Raw genomic sequence first — 14,345 nt, forward strand, 5'->3', positions numbered from 1 at the left:
GGCACAGAGTAGTTATTCAATAAATGTTAGTTACAATTGTTAGTATTCTGCTGAACAAAAGAACGTCAATTTAAGAAATCCAGAAATCCTGTTCTTGGGGTGCCTGGGCGGCTCAGTCGGTTAAGTGTCGGCCTTTCAGCTTGGGTCATGGTCCTGGGGTCCTGAGTTCAAGCCCCACGTCGGGCTCCCTGCTCAGGAGGGCATCTCCTTCTCCCTCTGCCTCTGTCCCGCTCCTCTGCTCATGCTCACTCTCTCTCGAATAAATAAAATTTTTTGTTTGGCTGCAAAAAGATTTATTTTTTTGCTGCAAAAAGCTTTATTGTTTGTTCTTGCCCAAATAAATAAAATCTTAAAAAAAAAAAAATCCTGTTCTCTGTGCACGTTGACCTTAGGGCAGTGTGGAGCACATGCTTGTCCTTCTGCCTGGGATGTTCTCACCTCATACCCTTCCCTGGATGATGTCTCCGCGTCCCCCGGTCTTAGCCCAAACGCCGCCTCCTGACATTCATCTGCTGACGGCCACACAAGTGCAGCCCCGAACCTGTCCTCTCCTTCCCGACGTACCGTTTTGCTCTTTCCAAGTCATCGTTTGCTTGCTCCAGCTCTCGGATGTATTTCTGAAGTTGATCCTTAATTGCTTTGGTCTGGGCAAGGTCATCTTCCAAGGCTGAGATCTGCCGGTAGCCTTCCGAGTGCTGCGTTTCAAACTTCTCCTGGAGGACAAAATCGACCCTGAGCGTGGGATTTAAGACTTCTCATAAGCTGTGCTTATCTCCTTTCCCTGTCACTTCTTCGAAATACTGAGGGATTAATCCTGGAACGGACGCTCCTCTGTTGCAGCGGACACTGTTGTTGTGAGCTCGTGAGCGTCCGACCCTCCCTGGGTGCATGACGGCTGCACCGATTTCTTTAGCGGCTCTAGCTCTCCCTTATCTTAGGAGCTTTATGGGAATGGTCTTCGTATCACACTAAGGAGGCTCCAGACATTCTCGCAGCCTCCCACCAGAGCCAGGACACACGACTAACCTCAGCCAGTAGAACCTTCTCTCCACAGTCATGGACTCTGAAGCGAGGGAGGGCAGATGGCAAGAACGAGGGGCCACCATTCAAAGTCGTTATGTCCCAAGTGCTTCCTGCCTTCTGGCCCACAAGCATCTTATACCCGGCCCCCTCCCAAAATTGGTCCCTGCAGCCTCTGGGTGTGAAGAAGCCCCCAACAATCTTCAACATAATTACTTCGCTCAAGGTGTCCACAGCCATGGGAAGCCACATAGACCTCTCCACGCCTCATCCACAAGGGCAACACAGACCCACTTCCCGTGACATCCCCGGATTGCGTATCAGGAATCACAATAACTTTGGTGGCTTGTGCCTCGCCCTAAGAGCAGGAAACCATGTACTTAGTCTGACAACTGTTCTAACTTTGTGACCGACGACACGCTCCCTGCAGCATGGGGGAGTTAAAGAGGACTTCTGGACCTTTGGGAGAAGGAAGGAAGGAAACAAAACAAAACCCACAACCTGTTATTAATTATCAAGAGAGCTTGGTATGATCTGACTAGTACTTTCCAAGGTGAGGAAGGGTCAGATGACGTCACGATCTGTCACTGCCCAGTTTCAGCCAGCTAACATTCGTTCATTGCACGCTTACTTACTCTGGGCCAGCTCCTGGGCTCAGGATAATACTCGGGTTGGCTCATTTAATGCTACTTCAGAGATGTGAACTGAGGCTACTTCATTAGCCCAAAGTTATTTGGTAGCAAATGACTGAGCCAAGATCTAATCTGGGCCCCTGGGGCTAGAGCTCATTAAACAACTGTGCTAAACTGCCCTCAAACATCTCCTCCCGGGCCACACAGGTATCGATCGCACACACACACGTGTACACACGCATATATACACGCACACACACATTCTGCTCTGGCTACTCTTTCAAACCACCTTCCTTCACCAAACACCCTCACTGCTTTCCCTTCACCTACACACGAAACATGTTCCACAGGAAAGGCCCAAAGTCTAATTAGAAAGTTTGAGGGCAGCTGGCTGGCTCAGTTGGTAGAGTATGTGACCCTTCATCTTAGGGTTGTGAGTTCGAGCCCCACATTGGGTGTGGAGATTACTTAAAAATTAAAATTAAAAAAAAAAAACAAACAACACACACACACACACACACACACACACACAAAACAAAACAGTGTGCTTGGGTGGCTCAGTTGGTTAAGCAGCTGCCTTTGGCTCAGGTCATGATCTTAGGGTCCTGGGATTGAGCCCCACATCAGGCTCCCTGCTCAGCAGAGAGGCTGCTTCTCCCTCTCCCACTGCCTGCCGCTCTGCCTACTTGTGCTGTCAAATAAATAAAATAAAATAAAGAAAGGAAGCTTGAAAAACAGACACACTCTTCTTTCCTCAATCGAGTAAACACAGGCGTTGCTAGAAAACAGTCGGGATGTAGGGGGAGAATGACATAATGGTGCCCGGGCCAGAGAGGCGTGGTGAGAGCACCGTGAGAAGAGCTCCCACAGAACAAGCAGATCATTTACAGGGTGGGGACAGGGAGGGCATGCCACATATTCACCCTGCTCCGTCCCCTCTGATGCTCTGTTTCCTGGCCATGAGCAGAGCAAGCGACTCCTCTCCGGCAAGGAAGGGGCCGACCAAGCCCCATGCAAGGACCAGTTCCCAGGGCTGGCTCTGAGGGCCTCACACCCTTTCTCTGGTTATCTCTCCAAACAAAACAGGAGCGCCGGGGAGCCACTGTCATTAACCCCAATTCAGATGCAGTTTCCAAGATGATGCAGTTAACGGGCTTCTCCGCCAGCATAAAGATTCAAATGATGGCCTTTGAACTTGTGGACATGAAAAGCCGTTGCTCAATATTGTGCTTTCATTTGGGGCTAATTCTAATAAGCGGTCAGCTGATGGAGGCATCAACAGATGCTCTGTTTGATCCTTTAAAGGCCTTCTCATTCAACTTGAGATGAATAAGCCAGTTGTCAAGAAGGCTCCGTGGAGAACATTTCTCTGAGGTGACTGACACACATTTGCTGGTGGCAGTTTATCTATTTTTCAAAGTAATCTGGGGCTCAAAATTACTTTTTTAAATTTAAATTTAAAATTACTTTTAAATTTAAATTACTTTTTAAAGTAATCTCAGGCTCGAACTCACAACCCCAAGACCCTGAGTTGCACGCTCCAACAATGAAGCCAGCCAGGTGCCCCGGTGGCAGTTCTGTTCCCTTGGACATTTCTCTTCCTTCTCCTGCTCTGTGCTCTGCATCTCCGGCATCTGTCAGGCGGTTGTCATGAAGAGGCGTTTGCAGGTTCAAGGGCTTGGTTTTAAAGCAGTTACTTCATCATTGCTTTTTTTTTTTTTTTTAAGATTTTATTTATTTGACAGAGATCACAAGTAGGCAGAGAGGCAGGCAGAGAGAGAGGAGGAAGCAGGCTCCCTGCTGAGCAGAGAGCCCAATGTGGGGTTTGATCCCAGGACCCTGGGATCATGACCTGAGCTGAAGGCAGAGGCTTTAACCCACTGAGCCACCCAGGCACCCATACTTCATCATTGCTTGACGGGGGTCTGCCTCTGTGGAGGCCCAGTCCCGCTCCCGACTGTGGTTCATACCGCCCATCTGCCTTCCACACAGCTTCCACTCCCTGAGTCCCCTTCAAGTTAAGCATGAGGACTCCTCAGTGCCTGTGGCAGGGGTTGGGCTGTCCACAAAACGAGTGGCACGGGGATGCCTGGGTGGCTCAGTAGGTTAAGCCGCTGCCTTCGGCTCAGGTCATGATCCCAGGGTCTGGGATCGAGTCTCACATCAGGCTCTCTGCTCAGTGGGGAGCCTGCTTCTCTCTCCACCTCTGCCTGCCTCTCTGCCTACTTGTGTGCTCGCGCTCTCTCTCTCTGACAAATAAATAAATAAATAAAATCTTAAAAAAAAAAAGAGAGAGGCACGGGCCAGGTGTAGGGATAAAGCAAAGGGCACTTATCCCTCTGTGTCAGGGATGGAGGTGGGGGGACAGTAGTGGGGACTGGGACGGGCTGGTGAATGCTTGCTCCGACTCAACCACTGCTCCTGGCTTTTCACTGGTGTAGAAGAATGTAGGCCTGGCATGCTGATTCTTAAGGAAAGTCAGAAATCCAGATTTTTATACGAAGACTCACAACTTTGAATATTAACTGCTTAAACACTAGGGGCGCCTGGGTGGCTCCGTTGGTTAAGCATCCAATTCTTGATTTTGGCTCAGGTCATGACCTCAGGGTCCTGAGATCGAGCCCCACGTGGGGTTCTGTACTCAGGGTGAAGTGGGCTTGAGAGTCTCCCTCCACCCCTCCCCCAGCTCACATGGGAACTCTCTAAATAAAATCTTTAAAAAACACTACAGATATCAGTTTTACTATCAAAAGAATAAACTGTTAAACAAACCCTCAACTCTATTTAGTAACCGCAAGCTGAAGTATTTACAGAGAAGCATGCAGCTGTCTGCAAGTCACTTTGAAATGCATTAGAAAACCAGATTGATGGATGGAGAAACAGGAAATAAAAATCAATTATGGCAAAAAAAAAAAAAAAAAGTATGGCAAAGGTTATTGGCAGAGCCTAGGTGGTAGATATACAGGTGGTCCCTCGAAAATTCTTTCAACCTTGCAGTGTGCTTGATAACTGTCATGATAGAACATTGACTAAAAGCCACAGAAGGCTAAGCAAAAAATGTCAGTGGGTCAGACCTGCACATGTCCAGTGTGGGCTCTGCGGTCTATGACATGAAAAGCTTACACTCCACTGCTCAGCTTCTGATGTCTTTGGGATTTTTCCTCTGCCCCTCCCATCTCTCAATTCCCAATCCACTGTGGATCCCACTTTTTCCCAGCTGTGACTAAAGCCAGGATGCTCAGGTCTGCTAGACATCCATTCTTGTCTCGGTCTACAGAAGGTCCGGATTAACTCTTCACTAACCCCTCTGCCCCAACCTGCTGGGGACCTGTGCACGTGCACACACACTCCTCTTACCTTCAAGCACCAGTTCAAATCCCTCCCAGCTTCCCCATGAAGCTGTCTCCAGCTCATGGAGACACTTCTTGCAGAAGCATCTCTCGATCAGTACTGTGTAATTGAGCATCTTTTCTTTAAGTTCTTTTGGGGTTAGCTTTGTCTTCCTCACAAAGCTTCCAGAACGCTAGGAGCACATCTGCTTCCACTACCCACCAAACCTGGCCCTTGGTTCTTCTTCCCTAGTAGCTTGGGGGCTACCACACTGGGCAGCATAATCTGGACTTTATATAACCTGAAGGTCAGCAAATCCAGGGACACTCCATACTCTGGCTTTCACCGGCCTGCTGGGGGTGCGGTAGACAGCCAAGGATGACCGTGGGGACACGGGTGTGACTTGCTTGTCACAGAGCTCCTCCCAATGGGTACAGAAAAGATTTCCGGCACCACTTCCACCCAGCAGGCCTAGAGGGAGCAGGGAGTGCGCCCGGGGCTGGCCACAGCCCCTTGCACGGCCGGGCTCGCTTTCCCAGGCTCACACGCCATGCTGGAAGCGTCCCTGGACCTGCCCTCTGTGCCCCCTCACCTTGATGGTCTCCAGCTCCATGCGGAGGCGGTTATTTTCCGACAGGAGGTCCCTGTTCCTGGTTTCGATCTGCTGCAGCTGCGTCTCCAGTTCGGCTTCGTATTCGCGGCTGCCCTCCTGGAATTCTCGGAGCTCCTCCTGCGTGTTCTCTGCCCTGCGGGAGTCCCAGACGAGTTAGGCGATCATGTACTGAGCACCTCCCTGGGCTGTCGAGGGTGAGGCATGGATTCGCTGGTTTTCCAGCCCCTTTCCAGGCAGAAACTAGCCTTCCCCTCATTTTACAGGTATGACTTGTCTTGGGGCGCCTGGGTGGCTCAGTGGGTTAAAGCCTCTGCCTTCGGCTCGGGTCATGATCCCAGGGTCCTGGGATCGAGCCCCACATCAGGCTCTCTGCTCGGCAGGGAGCCTGCTTCCTCCTCTCTCTCTGCCTGCCTCTCTGCCTACTTGTGATCTCTGTCTGTCAAATAAATAAATAAATAAAATCTTTAAAAAACAAAAAAACAAAAAAAAACTTGTCTCAAGGTCTTCTGATGTGAGTCAGCAGCGGAGCTCGCGCCTGAACCCAGGGCTGCCGATCTCCAAAGCCATTTCTTTACCAATTCATTCCCGCTCATTCATTCAATATATTTTGTTTTTGAACTCAACGTGGGGTAAATATACTTGGGACTGTGTACCCTCCGCAGATTTACTTGTAAGCAGGAATTGGGCCTCATATAAATGTGTGCTTATCCCACCACTACAGTGTGCCCCTGGCCAACTCCAGACACCCAGATCCGGTCCCTCAATCCTCAAAAGTCAAGCAACTTTTTTTTTTTTTTTAAATACTAAACCTGGGGCGCCTGCGTGGCTCAGTGGGTAAAGCCTCTGCCTTCAGCTCAGGTCATGACCTCAGGGTCCTGGGATCGAGCCCTGCATTAGGCTCTCTGCTCAGCAAGGAGCCTACTTCCTCCCTCTCTCTGCCTGCCTCTCTGCCTGCTTGTGATCTCTGTCAAATAAATAAATAAAATCTTAAAAAAAAAAAAAAGTACTAAACCTGAGTTATCTTTAAGTCCAATTACGAATAAGGAAATGAAAGGGACTGGAATAAGACCTCCACATGGACAGTATAAGAGTCCATGAGAAATAAAAAGAAACAGTGCTGTCCGCGTGCGCGCGCACACATACACTCTCTCTCTCTCTCTCTCTACTCCCAGATAGGGACACTGAATCGCTGGTTTCACAATTATAATCTGCAACAACCCATATGGTCAGGCACAGGGACTGACCAGATAGGGCACCCATAATGGATGAAACCCTGCCAGGAAATAGGATGGGCAGGAACACACCAGTTTCTTAGGACCAGAGGCTTTGGCGCTCACATTCTAGCCCAGCAGCTTACAGGCTGGTGTGACCTCCTTGGGCAAGTTACTGGCCTTCCCTGAGGCTCAGTTCCTTGTTTGCAAAATGGGGTGATAATGGTTTCCTCACAAGGCAATTTTGAGATTTAACGGATGGAATGCGTGTCAAGTCCTTTGGAGTGCTTGTCGCCTACGAGGCCCCCAAATGAATCGTGGCTGCCACCACGACGGGAAGAAAAAGCAGGGTGGACTTTGGAAGACTGACCTTTGCTTGTAGGTCATAGCCATATCTTTCCAGTAGTTTGCCTCTTCCTCCCCAGAGCTGAAAGTCTTTCCCGACTCCTCCATGGTGAAAACAGCAAGAGCTCACTCTTCTTGTGGCATGGTGTCTAGGAGAGAAAGCTTTAACATTATTACCCATGTCTGGTAAAAGAGCTCCTCTTCAATGAGGGGGAGGGCACCTTTCTGAATTTTATGTTGCATTAAATGATAAAACGTTGCCAAAAACTGGAACCAAGCCCAGCCAAAATACAGCCCACCCTCAAGTTCATGAATACATAAAGCTACCCAGATGTTATTCATTTGGGGAAGGAGGGCAAGGAAAAAAAAAGGAGGGGAAGACCTCTCCTGGGATTATGGTTTAGACAACTGGTGCCATGACCATCCCCACCATCAGGAGAACAGAAAGTCTTTGGGGTGAGAGGATAATGAGCCCAGTTTGGGATAGTTTGACATGCCAGTGACACACGAAGAAGCAACAAGAGGGCTGAAACTCAGGGGTGAATTCTGGGCTGATACAAATATAAGAGTCGGGAGCCTGTAGCTGTTTCTTCCCTCTTTCTTGTGATGGAACTGCTGGAAAATCTAGTAAGGACTATTTATGGAACTCTGAGGAATGCCAATGTTTGGCTGGTAGGCCAAGAAAGAAACAGTCATCTAAGGAGACAGGAGAGAAATGAAGAGACAAGAAGACAAGACCGTGAGCTGTCCTGGGAGTAGAAAGACGGTGTCATGGGGAAAAGAAGCACCGGTCCACCGTAGCCATGATATAACACAGAAACTAAGATAAGGACTGGAAAATACCCAGGAGACTCAGCCAAATGTCGGTCACTGGTGATGTGAGCAAGAGTAGTTTCAACACAGTGGAGTGGGGAGGAGGAATAAATTGGGCGGAGGAGTTTTGAGGAGGTGAAGAAGAGGAAGTAGAGGAAATTTTGGAGAGCTGGGTGTGAAAAGCAGACAAACAGGACAGTAGCTAGAGGGCAGGGGGTGGGAATTGGCTCTGAGGACTTGGAGAGATCCAGAGCAGACTGGGGAATGGATCTCTAGGAACAGAGGGCAGTTTACAGACTCCCCACTGATAGAGCCTCTCAGAATAACAGCTTATTCTCTGAACTTAAGGCTCTGAGCTTGTCAAAAGTTCAAATGAGATATCTTCAAGGTCCCTTCCTTCCCTCAAGGGAGCTCACCATCTGGTGTCCTTAGGAACGAAAGAATGAAAGTAACCCCTCACTTTGCACGGCATTAACAAGCTGTTTTGGTTTTTTGAGGGGGGGGTGGGGGGGCACAGAGGGAGAGAATCTTAAGCCCACTCCAGCTCAGAGCACAGGGCTTGATCTCAGGACCGTGAATCACAACCTGAGCCTAAATCAAAAGTTGGATGCTTAACTGACTGAGCCACCCAGGCGCCCCATAACAAGCTATATTTTTGACTACAAACATGATTCATTCAGCTAAATATGTTAGTGTGGACATGGACACAATCACCAACTTCTGGATCCCTGGTTAAAAAAAAAAAATCAAACAATTATACTTATATTTAAGCACTGCCCTTTTTGATAATTGGATGTGCTAGTACCTATACTCACATCTCTCCTTCCTGATTTCTCTCCCTTCTCTCATTCAGAGACAACATGCCATGTGCCCCACCCATCCCCTTCTGGGGAACAGAGTTTCTCTGAAAGCTGGATGGGCGCACAGAAGCTGGAAAGAGTAGAAAGCTGTTCATTTGTCGATCTTTTTCCAGTCCAGCATTTCTTCTTCCATATTTCTGTCCCACCACTCCAATCTCAGGGAAACCAACCCGCCATTCACTCCATGTGATTCAGATCTACTGACACCAGCATCTAGGAGGAGACCCATTACAGAAGGGATGGCTCAGAGGTGGGCTGAACCCAAGCCAAGCCAATAACAGGACGGGTCTAATTCAAACGAGGCCAGTGAATGGTTCAGGGGTGACCCTACCTAGAGCTGAGCAAACCAGTGTCCAGGCCTAGGGCTTTTGCAGAGTCATCAAGAGAGACACTCTGGAAGTGTTAATGAACCTTACTGTGTTAATGGTTTCATAATATATGCATTTATCAAACCATCATGTTAGAGACCTTAAACTTACACAACGTTCTATATCAATTATATTTCCACAAAGCTAGGAGAAAAAAGAAAGAAGAACTCTTCCCACTAGGGTAAGAGGGTAGGAAGTAAGCTTGGAGCTGCCAGTGATCATCTTTCCATCACAAGGGAAGAGTCTGCCAGAGAATGAAGCCAAAACAGAGGAAAGCAGGGCCAAGAGGTGGAGACACTGGGTCCTGATGGTATCATTTGAACACCTGGACCCAGTCATACCTGATTTAAGGTTATGAGAAATAACCAACTCCTTTTCTTGACTATACCAGTTAGGGTTGGATGGCTGCCATGGAGGGTCCTAATTAAAGTAAGCAGTGAAAAATGTTATTTGCTGAAAGTAAAAAGAACAGAGCACCTAGAGTGAACAGCAAATAACATGGCAACGGGTAAGGGGAAATTTAGGTCCAGTACTCCCTGCTCAAGTCTTAAGCTCTAATGAGCCCAGAACTCATCTGATATGAAGTCACCAAACCAGCCTCTGTAAGTGTCAAGAACCCATGCAACGGAGTACCGTGCGGCCACTACCTTATAGAGGACGGTCTCAACTGCATGGCACGGGAGTCTGTGTAAAAGGGTAAAAAACTGAGGGACTAGGGAAAATGAATGTGAACTGGCTTTTCCTGACATTTGGGAAAACATCATATCCAATATTCAATGTAATTAGTTCCTGTCTACTTTTCTAACCATCCCCCAACCCTACCCCCTTCATTAGTTTATGTTTAAGCCAGATGGCCTTCTTTTTGTTCCTTGAGAACATCCAGCTTGTTCTCACCTCAGGACCTTTGCACTTGCTGTTCTCTGCCCAGAATGCTTCTCCCTCAGATCTCTGCCCAGGTATCCTTCTTGTCATTCAGATCTCAGCTGGAATGTCTTCCCTAGAGAGACCTTATTTGAATAATCCACCCAATATCCCCTCTAGCCCTTCACTACTACATTAACCTCATTTGAATAATCCACCCAATATCCCCTCTAGCCCTTCACTACTACATTAACCTCTGCTTGGTCTTATTTCATCATTTTGAGTTTTGTTTTTATCTTCCCCCACTGGAATGTCAATTGTTGAGCACAGTGGCCTTCTCCATCTTGCTTTTTTATCCCAATGCCTAGAACAGTGCCTGGCGTATAACAGGAACTCAATAAATGCTTGTGGAATGAATGAGCAAAAGGGAAGCTAGAGATGGACCACTAGCAGGGAGGAGATGTGAGGTTAAAGAAAGGCAAGAAGCCAGAAACCTCTGAAGACTAGCTTAGAGTTGACATCTGTAAATCCCTAAGAGGCTTGTCAGGATGGGGAAAACTCTACATTCCCTCAGCAGCGGAGTGTCATCTCATTAGTGGGAAAGGGCAGGAGGAGAGGATACCATGTTGGAAACAGCCCCTTGCCCAGGTGTACGTGGTAAGGAACATCTGATAGTATCCTTGGGGTTTCATAACTGCACTCTTGGGACAGATGAGTTTTAGGAAAAAAGCTTTCTAAATAAAACACAGCCAGTGAGGACTAAAACGTAATCCTCAGGAAAGGAATGAATCTGAGATGTTTTAGGAGGCACTTCCATTATGCCAGAGGCTCTAGTTATAACCGCGCTGATGGGAAGGTTCTGGTTTGGGATTGGGTGGGGTGGTGGCAAGAAGCTAAGCAGAGACCTGAGCTGCTGTCACAGCCTGCGCCGTCTGTAGCTGCCTCCACTAAAGGGCAAAAACCACAGGCCTGGCATTTCAACCCGGAACCTCCCTGCATTTTAACAACAATCCTTAGGGAAGAGGAAAAAATAGACCATAGACTAAGAAGAAGTAACAGCTGAACTTCATTTTGTTCTCAAACAAGTCTTTTTTTTTTTTTTAAAGGTTTTATTTATTTATTTATTTGATATATATATAGAGAGAGAGAGAGAGAGAGAGAGATCACAAGTAGGCAGGGAGGCAGGCAGAGAGAGAGGAGGAAGTAGGCTCTCCGCAGAGCAGAGAGCTCATTGCGGGGCTCGATCCCAGGACCCCGGGATCATGACCTGAGCGGAAGGCAGAGGCTTTAACCCACTGAGCCACCCAGGCGCCCCTCAAACAACAGTCTTAAAAATGTACGCTTTTTCCTTTGCCATTCGAAAATGTCTCACAGTTCCAATGTGCATTATTCTTTGCCACAGAAAGCAGGTAATATGGCTTGGAAAAACTCCTTCTCCATACTGAATTGAACCACCGTATGCGGGGTGTTTAGTAACTTCAATTTTAACCCCTTTAAGCCATTTGATTATTAAAAGTAAGCGAGGCATCGCTTGGGTTCTTAGAAGCAAAAGCCAGAGCAGAAACACTGCACGCCTTGGCCATCTCCAGAGGTGCAAGTGGACAGCAGAGGCAAACCAGACCCAAGTGCAAGTTGGGGGATAGGGTGGGCAGGGGTGACTGGAGGGTCTTTGAATTCAAGTTCATGGTCTCCTTGGGGTTGCCAAGAGACTCTTCAGAGGTCAGATGCACTCGTTTCATCTGGTCCAGTCCTTTCAAACACACTGTGACAGGCACGGGTCTCGGTATATACAACTCTGTACCCACTATCTTAAAAATAAGCGCTGTATGCCTTTATTTCATTTGTGCTACAAAGGTTATAAGCATTCTGCCTCTGTGCTTGTGTTCTCAATACACCATCAGGCCATCGTGCCCCAGGAGCTCTGTGGACAAACCTAATGGGCACCTCAAAAGTATGTACCACAGCAGTCAACAAAGAACAAGCTGGGAGCAAAAAGTTCAAAAAGTAGGTCTTCTCCGTTTTGCATAACTTAGATCTTCCACCCCACCTTTGATTTCAAAACCCTAGAGAAAACAAAGCATTCTCCTTTGGCTTTCCTAGGAGTGAAGAAAGCCAGCACAGCTGGTCAGGAGGCAGCAGACACGTATAAACTATCAAGAGTTAACTCACCACCCTTCTCCACGCCAACCTCAGTCCTTCCCAATCAAAACAAAGGGAGGAGCTGAAGGGAAAGGGAGGGGACAGAAAGACCCGGGCCAAGTGTCTGCACGTGCTTCAGCAGCTCCTAGGTTATGACGCAGGCTCCACTTTTTGCAGAAGTGGTATCACAGGGGCAAAATCAGTCAAGAGTCAGCAAGTCTGGCTTCTGTCTCTGGGCTTTCAAAGGCTATAATGATCTTCCTCCAAAAATACTTAGATAGGCATGCAAGGACATATACTCAAGGGTGTATGCCATCATTCACGGATGTGGAAAACTGAAGAAAACAACTGTCAACAGACGGCTGATTTGGAAAATTACGCAGTTGTTAAGAAGTATATGAACTAATATGGAAGGAAGTTCATGATACGTTAGGAAAGAGTGCCAATTTTGTTTATAAAGGTATCTCTTGGGTGCCTGGGTGGCTCAGTCAGTTAAGCATCTGCCCTGGGCTCAGGTCATGATCCCAGGATACTGGGATGCAGTCCTACATCAGGCTCCCTGCTGTGCAGGGAGTCTGCTTCTCCCTCTTCCCGTCCCCCTACTAGTTCTCTCAATCTCTCTCTCGCTCTCTCAAATAAGTAAAAATCTTTAAAAATAAATAAAAATAAAGGCATCTCGCTCTCTATGCATGCATGAATCTAAAAGGGTCTGGAAGCATGTACCAAACGGGGATAAAGCAGACACTGAGATAAGAACCTGTATGGGGAACACTACTATATCCATTGATTTTTATAGTAAGCATATGCTGCCTTTGAAAATTTAAAAAGCTTAAATTCAGATCAAAATATAGAATGAAAAGAAAATAGGAGGGCTATTGTTCCAAGATAATTTTATTCTACTGAATCAAGATGCCAGGAAAAGGGGCGCCTGGGTGGCTCTGTTGGATGGGCGTCTGCCTTTGGCTCAGGTCATGATTCTTGGGTCCTGGGATCGAGCCCTGCATTGGCACCCTGCTCTAGAGGTAGAGGGGCTGCTTTTCCCTCTCCCTCTGCCTGCCACTCCCCTTGCTTGTGCTGTGTCAAATAAATAAAATCTTAAAAAGAAAAAAAAAAAGATGCCAGGGAAAGAGGTTTTCCTTCTGCGATTTCCCTCTCCTCTGTCCCTTCTTGAATATTTCCAAATACCTACTAAGTGCTAACGCACTACTGGGAGAGGCAGACAGAAAGCACCTATATCGGTACCAGGTGCAGAAAGTCTGAGCTGCTGACTCCAACCTTCTGTACGCAGGCCAACTCACTTTAGGAAATTAGCTGGTAAGGAAAGGGAGTGTAATCTCTCTGGGCTCACACGTTCTAAGGCAAAAGAACACGCTTTGGCAACAAAAATAACATCTAAACAGAATAAGCCAAGTTAAGAAACTATTATCCAAAATGAGAGGGTAGACAAAATATGCCAATGGGACACCCCTGAGACTTCCAGGATCTAATCCCACACAAAGGACACAATAAGGGGAAAGACTTAAGTTTCAAACCTGGTTAAAGACCAGTGTGGCGGTGGGGTCAGGTAAGTGGCTCTGGGAGTCAGTCACTGGGATCCAATTGCTCTTCAAAGCACCCTATCTGGGTCCTAAAATGCCATCCTATCCAAGAATACAGAAACAAAACCAGCATAGAAAATGACAAATCTCTGCCCGGTGCCCCCTGTAAAGGCCGTTTCTTTAGAAAGGAAGTTAAAAAGGACCTGGAGGCTAAAAGTAGAAAGAGGCACAACCTGGTACAAAGCCTTAACAAAGAAATCAGGGGAGCTCAGACCCTCAGGAGGCAGAGAACCTGAGATGACTGGAGAAGATAGGGCAGCTTCTCAAAAAGCGGTGTCAAGGTGATAGCGGGATTTCCCACGACCTCAGGGAGGCAAGGAAGCCCCACCACTGCATTCAAACTGTAGAGTAAGCATTTTCATCCTTTATCCAATCCTTCCCCAAAGTGCTGTCACGGGAAATCTGAACCTTCCTGCCGCAGAGATCTGAGAAAAGCAGAGGGAAAGAGTTCCAAACACGATCCCGAAGGCAGGGAGATGCCAAGATGCGGGGCGGGGGGGTTGGAAAGAGGCCTGAACTAGACGTTGTAGTGGGCGGCGGGACGGGGGGGGGGGG

At 47.7% G+C, this 14,345-nt stretch overlaps 1 protein-coding gene across 3 annotated transcripts in view; it reads right to left on the reverse strand.

Annotated features, from left to right (window-relative positions):
* The window catches only part of LOC111155990 (nudE neurodevelopment protein 1), a 29,166-nt gene that overhangs the window by 14,279 nt on the left and 542 nt on the right, over positions 1–14,345 (reverse strand). For 2 of the 3 annotated variants that reach the window (XM_022516502.1, XM_022516503.1), the window contains exons 2-4: positions 7,177–7,300; positions 5,575–5,728; positions 565–713 (exon numbers count right to left, since the gene is read on the reverse strand). In XM_022516502.1, coding sequence (XP_022372210.1) covers positions 565–713; positions 5,575–5,728; positions 7,177–7,259 — 386 coding nt within the window. In that variant the 5' untranslated portion in view covers positions 7,260–7,300. Of the gene's footprint in view, positions 1–564; positions 714–5,574; positions 5,729–7,176; positions 7,301–7,889; positions 7,953–14,345 lie in introns of those variants that run through there. The other variant, XM_022516501.1, reaches the window with a different exon arrangement.

This window comes from Enhydra lutris, unplaced genomic scaffold, assembly GCF_002288905.1.
Source record: "Enhydra lutris kenyoni isolate GAN:26980312 unplaced genomic scaffold, ASM228890v2 scaffoldscaffold45, whole genome shotgun sequence".
Classification (NCBI taxonomy): domain Eukaryota; kingdom Metazoa; phylum Chordata; class Mammalia; order Carnivora; family Mustelidae; genus Enhydra; species Enhydra lutris.